Genomic DNA, 12,688 nt, shown 5'->3' on the forward strand with positions numbered 1-12,688 from the left:
AAAATGTATTCCTGAGGTTTTCCTGTCATCTTCCCATCCCCCCACCTCTGGTAATCACCATTCTACTCTCAGCTGGAGTTTGATTATTTTAGATTTCGCGTGAGAGCATGCAACATTTGTCTTTCTCTGGCTGGTTGATTTCACCTAGCATAATGTTCTCCAGTTCCAGCCATGTTGTCACAAATGGCAGAATTTCTTTCTTTTTTCAAGGCTGAATAGTATTCCATTGAGTATATACACTATGTTTTCTTTATCCATTCATCTGCTGACACACATTTTGATCCCACAACTTGCCTATTGTGAACAGGGCTGCAACGAACATGGGAGTATAGACATCTCTTTGACATACTGATTTCAAATCTTTTGCATAAATATCCAAAAGTGATTGCTGGTTCATACGGTAGTTCTATTTTTAGCTTTTTGAGGAAACTTCACCTAGTTTTCCATAATTCCGTACTAATTTACATTTCCGCCAACAGTGTACAAGAGTTCGCCTTTCTCCACCTTCTCACTGACACTTGTTACATTTTGTCTTTTTGATGACAGTCATTTTGATCGGTATGAGAGGATATCACATTATGGTTTTAATTTGCATTTCCCTGATGATTAGTGATGTTGAGCATTGTCTCATATCTGTTGGCCATTCATATGTTTTCTTTTGAGAAATATCTATTCAGAACCCTTGCCCATTTTTAATTCAGATTATTTGTTTTATTTCTATACAGTTCCTCATATATTTTGAATATTAACCCCTTATCAGATGTATGGCTTGAAAATATTTTCTCCCAATCCGTAGGCTGTCTCTCCACTCTTGTTTCCTTTATCATGTAGAAGCTTTTTTAGTTTGATGTAATCCCATTTGTCTATTTTTACTTTTGTTGCCTGCACTTTTGGGGTCAAATCTTTATTAAAAAAAAAAAAAAAAATCACTCCCTAGGCCAATGTCATGTAGTTTTCCCTTTTTGTTTTTTCCCAGTAGTTTCACTTACAGTTTCAGGTTTTATGTTAAATCTTTAACCCATTTGGAGTTGATTTTTTTATATGGTGTGAGATAAGGATGCAATTTCATTCTTCTGCAAATGGATATCCAGTTTTCCCAACACCATTTACTGAAGAGACTGTCCTTTTCCCATTGTGTAATCTTGCTTGTCTAAAATCAACCTATCATCTATGTGTGGTGAGAACTCTTAAAATCTACTTGTAGTAATTTTCAAGTATACAATACATTGTTATTAACTATAGACACCATGATGTACAATAGCTTTTTTGGTAGGAATACTTTGAATAATGATTTTTAAAAAAATGCTTTGCTGTATTTTCCAAAATTTCCACAAGAACCATATAATATTCTTTATAAGCAGAGAAAATAATAAAAAGATGCAGATAAGCTAACAAAAAGACAACCCAATTAAAAAAATGGGCAAAGGACTTGAACAGACATTTCTCCAAAGATAATATACAAATGACCAATAAGTACATGAAAAAAATGCTCAACATCATTAGTAATCAAAAAAATGTAAATCAAAACCACAAGTTACTATTTCACAACAATTAGGATGGCTAGAATCAAAAAGTCATATAAGTACTGGTGAGGATATGGAGCAACTGGAACCCTCCAGGAGTGGGGAACTTGCCTCATGTACTGTTGGTGTAGGGAAAATGTGAAATGGTACAGCTGCTTTGGAAAACAGTGCAGCAGTTCATTAAACAGAGTTACCATATGAGCCAGCAATTCTACTCCTAGGTATTCACCCAAGAAAAATAAAAATATGCCCATAAACAGATTTGTACACAAATATTTATAGCAGTATTATTCATAATTCCAAAAGGAGGTAACAACTCAAATGTCCATTAATGGATGGGTAAATGAATTTGATATATCCATACAATGATATGTTTGGCTGTAAGAGAGAATGAAGTACTGACACGTGCTACAACTTGGATGAACATCGTAAACATTAAGAGAAAGAAACCAGTCACAAAAGACCATATACTATGTGATTCCATTCATCTGAAAGTCCAGAACTCTATGGAGACAAAAAGTAGGTTAGTAGTTGCTTAAGGCTTGGGAGTTAGGAGAAGAGAAGGGGGTGATAACTAAAAAGCACAGGGTTTCTTTTCGAGGTGATGAAAATGTTCTAAAATTAACTATGGTGATGGTTGCACACATCTGTGAATATACTAAAACCACCGGATTGTACGCTTGAAATGAGCTGTATTGATTGCATGAGTTGAAATGTATGGTATATGAATTAAACCTCAATAAAGCAGTTCGATTAAAAAAAGAGTAACATCCCTGAAGGCCAATATGGAAATACTCTCAACTCCTTATAAAGAAATATAACTCAAGGAAGACTGGTATTTTGCATTTTATATTTTCAAGTACCATTTGAACTTTTAAATTATGTATATGCATTATTTTTATAGTAATTTTTAAACAAAATTACATACTAAGGAAAAAAAGATACAGACAAGCAAAAAGATGAAGAGCCAAGTAGTTAACGTCGAGTACCAATTACTGCTTAACTCTAATCACTATGTCACACAATGTCTCTTCCTAAGAACTTTATACATCTGGGAAAAATTATTCCTGAGAAACCTTTATTTATTTAATATGGTGGGATAATCATTAATTTTAGTCTGAAAGTCATGAGTCCAGAGCTAGCCTGTCAGCTGTGAAAAAGGAGTATTTAATAAAAAAGAAAGATAATAAAAAACAAGTGCCAAGTATTCAATCCCAATTGAGTCCATTCTGCTATTCTCCAACTAGAATTTGAATTCTCCCACTGTGTGCCAGATCCCCCACAGGCATCATCAAAGACAACAGGAACCAAGAGTTTTGTAGTTGACTCTTCTGCCTGAGTTCTACTTTTTTTGGTCTATGTTTTATCTTCTACACCATCTTTTGTTTTTCCTTTTTTTTTTTGAGATAAGAGTCTTGCTGTGTTGCCCTGGGTAGAGTGCAGCGGTGTCATCATAGTTCACAGCAACCTCAAACTCCTGGGCTCAAGCGATCCTCCTGCCTCAGCCTCAAGTAGCTGGGACTGCAAAAGCATGAGCCACCATGCTCAGCTAATTTTTCCATTTTTTTCTTATTTTTATTTTTTGTAGAGAGTGGGTCTAGCTCTTGCTCAGGCTGGTCTCGAACTCCTGAGGTTCAAGCAATCCTCCCACCTTGGCCTCCCAGAGTGCTAGGATTACAGGTGTGAGCCACTGCACCCAGCCATTTTTCCTGCTTTTGAAAAGAAAAACAAAAAAATATAAAAAGTGCCCGAAACTTATGTGTTTCTCTTAGTTCTGTTGCTGTTTTGCACTTGGTTTCTGGGATTTTTTTTTTTTTTAAGCCAGTCAAATTTAGCAGTGGGGGGCTGTATACCAACTTTAGTGACACTAATATTAATAAATTCTAATAACTACCATTGGACGGTCAGTTTCTGGGATTTCTGCATGCTTTCTCTGTTTGTGTAGTTCCCCCCACTGTTTATCTACTCTAATCCTCATTATGACCTCCTCTTCCTGCTCCCACCATTCCATGTCCACATACATGATTTCCCAAAATTCACACAATAGGCTGGTTATTCAGCCCCATCTCTCTAACCCTTAAAATGACTAAAAGTTTAAAATGTTAAATGTTCCCTTTTATAGTTCACATTGCAATAAAGTACAGCAGCAGTTCTTGATCTGAATTGGAAGCATTTCATTTGGGTCCCAATTACAACTTAAAGATGGAGGCATGCTTCAGGAAAGAAAGCACCAGTCCCAATTTATTATTGTATCAGGAGTGCAGAGTATGAAAGTGCATAGTGGTTTAGAATCACCATAGAATTTTAATGCTTGAAGAGCTAACCCCCACATGAAGGAAAATAAAAGCCCCAGAGAAGTTAACTAAGTTGCCAGAATCCACATTTCTGGTCTCCTCTTCCAGGGCCTGCTCTGTTTTTGGTGTCTCAGAATGTAATTCTTATACCTTAAATATTCTATTTCTGTTTCCTAATTCTCTATATGTAATAATGTAGCTGCAGGACAGATACACCACTCACTGCGTTTCAGACACAGTGACCTATGTTCCTTGGACACAAAAGGCTCCCTCCTGTTCAGGACTTCCGTCTGGAAAGCTCTTCACCCCAGCATTTGCAGGGCTACACCCTTCCTGTCATGCAGGTCTAAACTCAGACAGGTCTTCCTTGACCAACCAATCTGAAGCAGCCCTTCTCTAGTCATTCTCTACCACACTACCCTGTTTATGTATGTAAGTAGATAGGTATTTTACCCTATTTATTTTTTAATCACAATCCAAAATCGTCTTTAGTTGCTTACCTCCTTGGAGTCTGTATCTCTGCACCTGGATATAGACTTCATGAGAGCAGGGACTTATGTGTCTTACTTACCACTTTATGCTTTGTGCCTAAAACAATGACTAGCAGAGTGGGCAGTTCAAACAAGCATCTGTTTACTGAGTAAGTAAACATAATATTACATGATTTTCCCACACTACATTCCTTGAAACAAAATCAGATGTTAAAAATTACCAGCAATTTTCAGATGCAATCTCAAAAACATGTGTTGAACACAATTAACAGTATCTGAGGAGGTGAAGCAATTCTTTAAGTACAAACAAGTTCATAGTACTTAAGGAAATCCTTTCCTACATCAAAGCTCCAGTTAAACATCAGTATGAATATTTTTATCTATCTATCTAACACCATTTCTATCTAAAGCAACTTGTCAGGTCAACTGTCTTAGAGTAGCTTACAACCTCACAGGAAGTTTTCATCAAATATTCCTTTCATACATAAAACATTTCATCCGAAACAAAGAGAAGAAGGAGGTAAGGGAATATGGGATTATATACCTGATAAATTCTTTCCACTTCAGTGAGACTTTCAGTGTTGCAATTGGGAGTAAAAAGTGAACTATAGAATTATCTGAATAAACTGTTCCCAAATCTCCACTGCCCTCTTCTGCAGAAATCTAAGCCCAAACCAGGTCCATATGCTCAAAACTGCTGTGGTCCCGACCATGTATGTGGATAAAACTAAATCCTACTAGAGGAGCCCAAGTGACCAGGCCAAGGATGGGTCACCCCCAAGCCAAAGGCAACCATGTGTGCATGGAACGTACATGATTAGGAGATCAACTGCTTTGCAACTGGCTTGGTGCAAATTATGCCCAAGAAAGAGCTTCAAACTTGATGATGGTTAACCTGACCCTCTCAGATCCCTCTATTTTGGGAAGTATCAATGCTAGGTGATCAAGGGGAAGGGTGTATCCTGAATGAGACTGAGCTGCTGCTATGGCTAGTGATGAGATCTGCTCTCCATTCTAGACCATGTCACATTTCCTTATATCCTTGCCCAAACCTGTTACGAAAAATAATCTCAGCTTGTGTCTTCCTTGTACCATAAAGAGTAAATTCATCTATCCATGACCCTAAAATATAAATCCTCTCACTTTACATGAAATGAGGGGAAAATTATTTTCTCTATAAGCTGTAAGTGTGCCAAAGAAGTCCCTGGAGACAAGAATGTCAGAAGGATAGTTGTCCTCAATGCTGAGGGCACACAAAAAATAAAACTGTTACATATAATTCAGTAGTACATTGGAAAGTAACCCCCATTCCTGTTTCTTTAAGTATCTATATTACTGTATAAACAAAGAAAAACAGTTAAAACAATGCATAAGATTGGAGCACGGATCAGTACCTGTCTGAAAAATGTATATAGTAGTGCTTTGATATGGCAAGTCAGCAATTACAAAACACGTATTTGGTTCCACAAATCAGTTCAACCAACCAAAAACATATATAATTTTGCATAGCTACTATGTACCAGGTACAGATTTAAGTGTTAGAATGAATAAATCATAGATCCCACTCTCAAGAAACTTAGATGGAGATCAAAACAAATAAGAGAAAAAAGATTCGCTGAATCCAATGCGGCAAGTCCCATAAGTGATAGGCACCCAGTGTTCTAAGTGATATTGCAGGCAAGTCTCCCTTTTTCCAATGGCATACACATCCTAATGGAGTTTTGCCAAAGATAGATGCTATTTTCCTATTGGGATTGGCACCAGATAAACTGTGCTAAATAAATAGTACCAAATAAACTGGCAAAGGATATGTTGAAAAAAAGTTTCAACAATTGGAAGGGTCTATGTTATTATAAAAGAAAAAGTTAGGCTGGGCATGGTGGCTTATACCTATAATCCTAGCACTTTGGGAGGCTGAGGCGGGAGGATTGCCTGAGGCGAAGAGTTCGAGACCAGCCTGAGCACAATCAAGACCCCATCTCTACAATAAAATAGAAAAATTAGCCAGGTGTGGTGGCGCGTGCCTGTAGTCCCAGCTGCTCAGGAGTCTGAGGCAGGAAGATCACTTGAGCCTAAGAGATAGAGGTTGCAGGGAACTATCATGATGCCACTGTACTCTAGCCCCGGCGACAAGGTGAGAAAAAGAAAAAGAAAAAATTAAGCATCATGTCCTATAAAAATATACAAATTCAACATGTTTCACAAGGGTGTTCAAGATTCAAAGAAGATATATAAGAGGAATATAACAGTTATAAGAAGTGTTATAAATTGACCAAAAAACATCTTAAATTGTTGTATGATCTTGTCTCTTTCTAGAAAAATTTGAGGCAATGCATTCTTTTTTTCTCAATACATTTCCCTGTGCTAGCAGGAGTACTTGAAATCATTCCACTGACTCTGAAGCTGCCCTCCAAATACTGACCTGATTTTTAATAATCATTTGCAGTTGATGTCACTGGTGGTATTTCTTCAGTGAAAAGCATTTTTTAAAGGGAAGGCCACACCACAGTTTCAGAAGTGTGATAAAGGGATTTAGAATCCAAGTTTTTAGAATCCAATTAGGTTTCAAATCCTCAATGTGGCACTTACTGCCACGTGATCCTGGGCATTTCTTAACCACTCTGAGTTTCAATTTCCCCATGTGGAAAACAGAAACGATACCTACCTCACCACTGTTAAAATTATGAAATGTATGAGAAGTGTCTTAAAAGGTGGTGGTTGTTAACACCATTACTGTTAACCTTATCTTTCTTCTATCCCCTTGGTTTATCCAAAGGTAAAAGTTCAAGTAGTACAGAATAAGATTCAATAAAGGCCAACAGTAAAAAACACCTAACAGCTTAATAAAATATTTTAAAAATAAAACCCTCCCACAACTACCCAATGATAGCCACTACCACATTTTGAGATAATCTATGCAGTCTTCTTTCCCCCCAGTGAACATTTTTCTGTAGAATTACTAAAACTAGAATATTGGCTATGTACCACCAGATACCAGTAGGAAAGGCAGAGACAATGAAAACATAGCAGTAAACTGAGAAGACAAACTGAGTAGAGCGCTGGGATGCCCACAAGAACAAAAACTCCACGAAGCTGTACAACGACGTGAATGCACTTAATGCCACTGAACTATGACTTTAAAAATTGTTAAAATTACACATTTTGTTACGTATCTTTTACCACAATAACACAAAACAAAAAGCCAAACAAAAACTCCCAGAAGTCAGGGCTTGGTCCATTTTGTATCTTTAGAACCTAGAACATGCCAGCACATTAGACTCAATCAGTATTCATTGAATAAAAGAAAATAAGTGATAGGACCAGCGTACCTTTTTCTAGTTTCCACCTCAATCAACTCTGAAGAATACGGGTAGTGAGAAGATAATCTAAGTATTGCTTACAAGAAACATGTCTTGATGGTTTACTACAAGTACTGCATCAGCCTGTTTCCTGCATCTTTCCATTCTAGTGGAAAGAATCCATTTATCCCAAACTAAAAGCAAAGGGATAGGGCTTCGCCAATCGTTTCGCAGAGAAGCAACATGGCAGGCTGACATCTGACTGATGGCTGACATGGAAGGAGGGTTTCCTTAGAGTCAGCCCAGGCATATCAAGGTTGCCATGGCCGACCAGCTTAGAGGGACTTGATTCATCAGCAAGACCTGCAGACTTCTGTATTCATATTTCATAGCTATAGTCAGAATACAAAACTGTCACATCTAAAACTGTGCTTCAAAAATTTATACCACGAAATTCCAGCATGCTTTTGGTTTTACAATTTATTTGTATCTTTGCTAGACTAAGACGACTAATCTTATCATTTATCAATGCCTACTACGGGCAGCCCTTCACGGTAGGCTACAGGGATTCACGGATGAGTAACTCATGGTTAAGACAGGTCAGGGTACCAGCTTACATGTACTTTCCTGGTTGTTATTACTTTAGGTACACTAGACAGATGAAAATCTTGTTTTTTGAACCTTTTTAAACTCACCTGTTGCGTTAGCACTTGAGTTTTGTTGAGGCACAGAATTCTCTTTGTTTGCAGATGCTATAAAAATAAAGAAATATCCTGTTATGAAAGAACATTTAATGTTTAACTAAGAACACTGGCAATATGTTCTTTTCTGCCTGTGGGAGGTGGTAGTGTGGGGGAGGGTAGATTATTCCACAGGAAGTCGTACCTTTGCCTCTTTTGCTATGAAAAGTACCTTGAGGCTGTCAGTAAATATGGGACTATAATATTGGGTTTTTAAAGACAGAAAACCTCTAGTTTATGTAACAAACACTTAAACAGCACTACTATGTGCCAGCCACTGAGTGCAACAGCTTTGCCAAAGTTCATTCACCTACGTGAATACAGAGCAATTGGTGATGGATAAACCAATTTCTGCTACTGCCAACTCTGCTCTTCTGAGTGGAGTAGACCATTTCAGGAAAGGTCCCTTAACTCACAGGTGTCTCTAGATCTTGTACCACCAATATCCCTAATTTCATACAATGGAAGGATGAAGTGGATGGGATTTTCATATTTAATTGCAAGCCTTCTCAGTATGATTCTTTTAATTTTTTAACACTTTAAGATTTGGAAAAAAAATTAGGAGAATTTTATGCCCTAGTGAAGCAACTTTCCAGAAGTGGCTTATTCACCTTGAGTCTTTGTATGATGATGATTAAATACATATACCACATGGGAAGAGGGCAAGTGTATTATTGTGTACTTTTCACAGATAAACCCTCCCCCACTACTAAAAACAAACTCTCAAAGTACAATGAAAAGCACTAAAACTTTGAAGGTGCTATCTTTACTGCTTGTGCAAATTTCTTCCTCTTGATGGGACACCCATTTATCACAAAAGGATATGGTATAAGATTAAACTTGAAAAAGAACAAAGTTAACAGACTATACAGATGTATTTAGCAGCAGGTATCAAATAATTGCCAACATTATGAAGTGCTTACTACATGCCAGGCCTGTGGGAAGCATGTTATCTGCATTAGCTCACCTAACCCTCCAAACAATTCTGAGACACAAGTACTGTTTTCCAGCGACAGGAACCGAGGCCCAGAGAAGGCCACCCAGCTAGTAAGGGCAGAGTCTGCATTTGAACCAGCCTATTTGATTCCAAAGTAGATGTGACTGCCAAAATGGAACTGTTGACTTTCTATAAACCTGCTTCTCCCCAAATTTTCCCAACTGTTGCATTACCAGTTCCTCAATCGCCACACCAAGAGGTCATCCTTTGATTTCACTCTCTTCCTCACCTCACCCTCTAACCCATCAGCAAGTGTTCACTCCCACCCTCTAAACAGATCTAGAATCCACCTCCTTATCTCCATTCACATTCACTATTGTCTTTTGCCTGGACTGTAGCAAAAGCCTGTTTTTGTCTCCCTGATATTGTCACTCTCATGCAATGATTTCTTGATTTCTTGGCAATCTATTTGAACACTTGAATAGTCATTCCCAAGCTACTTCAATCCTTGGATTTTTCAGTTACAAGAGTCAATAAAGTCCCTTCTTTCCCCCTAAGGTTGTTCAAGGTAGGTTCTGTTCACTTGCCACCAAGAGTAACTAGTAGCCTCCCCTCCCATTAGTGTCTCTCATTAGACTACCAAAAAATCTATCCTGTTTGCTGATTTTGCTAACTTGGTCAAAGACTCCCCCTTCCTCAAACTGATATTTATAATACTATGAAGCAGACTGAATATTTTTAAAAGCAGAATTTCAATGTTTATTCTTCTCCTACAATATTCTAGGCAATTGCAGTATTGTGGAATAAAAGCTTTATCTATTTCAAGAGCCAACATGATCTTACATGGCTTCGTGGTGAAATGGTTGAGAATTTGGATTCTGATCTAAAAGCAAACATGTGTTAGTTGTTTTACTTTGAGTAAGTTAAATTACTTCTAAGCCTCAGCTTACTCATCTATAAAACAGGGATAATACTGTGAGAATCCAATGGGATGACTTCTGGACCTCAATTAGTATAGTGTGGGGTACACAGGAAATGTGCCCAGTAATAATTAGCTATGTAAGTTACAGTAAGATTGTTAAAAATCACTGTACTTTGTAATGATAGATTACACACCGTGTATGTATAAAGACTAGGATAACAGTTACTTGCTTTTTTGAGAAATCTTCTATTGAGTCTTCTTTTAAGTCTAGTTTCAAGGTGACATTACAGTCTGCAGAAATGAATTCCACCTCACATTGCTTATACTAGTTCATGAATACAGGGCTCATCTTTAGTAGAGCATTCCAAGCTTTCCAAATAGCACTAACCTCTAGCGAGACATTAATAAACAGAACAGTGAGTGTTAAAATAGGGCCCAAAAAAAAAAATCTGTGTTATGAGGGCAAAAGAAAGAAAAGCAAGGGCACTCACGGTTTCTCTAACCAGTAATTCATTAGGTTTACTTTCACAAAAAATAAAGCAACAAACTTTTAAAAATGGAGACCTTCCTCCATAAATACTGGTATAAAAGTAGCACCACGATGTATGATGAACGTGATTTTACCAATCACTCCTTTCTTAAATGATCTCAAAACCACGTCTGCATAGCCAGTCTGTCACATGCAAACAAAAAGAAATTCAGCAAAACAAACAAAAATTGTTATTTAATTCCCTCAGATTATTCTAGTAAAAGCAGGTGTTGGGCCTGAATCGTCTGGATTTACAAACTGCCTTTTCTCTTGATAAAAGAGATAAAACTAAGCTGAGGCTAAATATACAACAGATGGATAGAATTTAAAACCATGAAAAACTTGGGTCACTTAAAGTAACTTATCCTACTTTACTGACCATTACCCAGTGACCCAACTTTTATGATAATTGACAAAGGAAAACAGGATTTACCCAGCAAATCTCGGCTTCCTGAACCTCATCCAAAAAGGACTTTTAAAGTCTCCAAGGGGCCAAGGGCCTAAAGGGAAACAAACTTCCCCCTTCACGGAAGTGTCAACATCATTTTGTTAGGACCTTATTGACGACGTCGTGGGCTTCTGCCGATGGTGCAGCTGTGACCTTAAGGCTGCGCAGCCGACGCGCGCCAGGCCGGTGGTCAGCGCACCGGAGGGGCTGAGGGCGCCCCCGACCCGAGCACAAGCCTCACCTGCGCCGCGGGAGCAGGGCGCGCTTCCTAAACGCTTCCCAACTAGCTACATCAGCCCCAAGACGAACTCGAAGCGTCTGGGGCACCTAACGACTGTAAGTCATTTGGTTAATATTGCACAATTCGACGATGAAATGCCGGGGAAACGCCTGAACAGTTCCCCAACTAACTGGGAGACATGTTTCCGCAGGGATCGGTAGACATTTTTCAAACCACCTCATCTTGTTTACAAACGGAAGCCCTAGATAAATTCTAACCTACAAGAAACATTAACCTGAGGGAAAGGCTACAAAAAGAACTTGAGCCCTCTGCTGAAGGCCCGCCCTTCGGGTAACTCAACAGGTTGTACGCACCCCTTCCTGGCCTGCGCCCGCCGCTTCCAGGAAAAAAGAGGGGCCTGGCTGGGCAATATCGTCAGCAGGCGACCCCAGGAAAAGTGGGGGATCGGTCCAAGCCTCAGTTTCCCCAGCCCCATCCGGTCACCTCCGGGTCTGCCCCGTGCGTTCAGTTCGGCCAGGGACAGGCAGAACTTTCCGTGCGAGATCGCAACTTGGAAAGCCAAGCCTCAGCAGCGCGCTTCCTCCCAGGACAGGGGCAGGAAACCCCCGCAGCCACTTACCCGCCGGGTCTGAGGGGTCTACGGCGGCCCCTAGCAGCGCTAGCACCTGCAGCGTCCCCAGGAGCAGCGCGGCCCAGGCACCTCGCGCGCCCAGTCCCATTGTTCCGAGGGCAGGACGCGGCGGCCTCGTGGGCTCCCAACGAAGGTGGCAACAGCGGCTCTTCTGCCCACTGCAAGCCGCTCCGCGTCCCCTTCCGCCGCGCACGTCTCCCCGCCCCGCCGCCTGCCCCCCGATTGACCAAATAGGGCGCAGGAGCCGGGCCTGGAGGGGGCGTCGCGCGCAGAACCGGGGCGGCGGGACCGGGCGGGGCTGGGGCGGGGGCGGGGCTTGCAGCTCCCGGCGGGGCGACTCTTCTCCCGGCCCTCCCCGCCGGCGCGCGCCTGGGGACCGCGAACCTACGAGCCTTTTCCTTTCTCTTCGGAAATGGCTGTTTAGTTGCCCTAGATGAAAGCGAGCGCCACAGTCTCTCCGAATTCAGAGCACGCCGGGCCTCGCTGGGCCCGGAAGGAAGTCTTTGAAGAGTAGTTTTGGGGGTTGGGGGGACAGGGGCGCGTGCGGCTCACGGCGAGGGGGAGGAGTTGCAGGCGGGGCCCGCAGAGGAGGGAGGTCGAAGGGAGAAACTTGAGCGGATGGGAGTCCCTCTG

General features: G+C 40.4%; 1 protein-coding gene across 1 annotated transcript in view; it reads right to left on the bottom strand.

Annotated features, from left to right (window-relative positions):
* Window positions 1–12,342, bottom strand: part of TMEM123 (transmembrane protein 123) — a 44,636-nt gene extending 32,294 nt beyond the window's left edge. Inside the window, exons 1-2 of the mRNA XM_012659242.1 lie at window positions 12,044–12,342; window positions 8,303–8,359 (exon numbers count right to left, since the gene is read on the bottom strand). Of these exons, the coding sequence (XP_012514696.1) occupies window positions 8,303–8,359; window positions 12,044–12,143 (157 nt within the window). The 5' untranslated portion in view covers window positions 12,144–12,342. The remainder of the gene's footprint in view (window positions 1–8,302; window positions 8,360–12,043) is intronic.
* Window positions 12,343–12,688: the final 346 nt, after the last annotated feature.

Source organism: Propithecus coquereli, unplaced genomic scaffold (genome assembly GCF_000956105.1).
Source record: "Propithecus coquereli isolate 6110/MARCELLA unplaced genomic scaffold, Pcoq_1.0 Scaffold6, whole genome shotgun sequence".
NCBI lineage: Eukaryota > Metazoa > Chordata > Mammalia > Primates > Indriidae > Propithecus > Propithecus coquereli.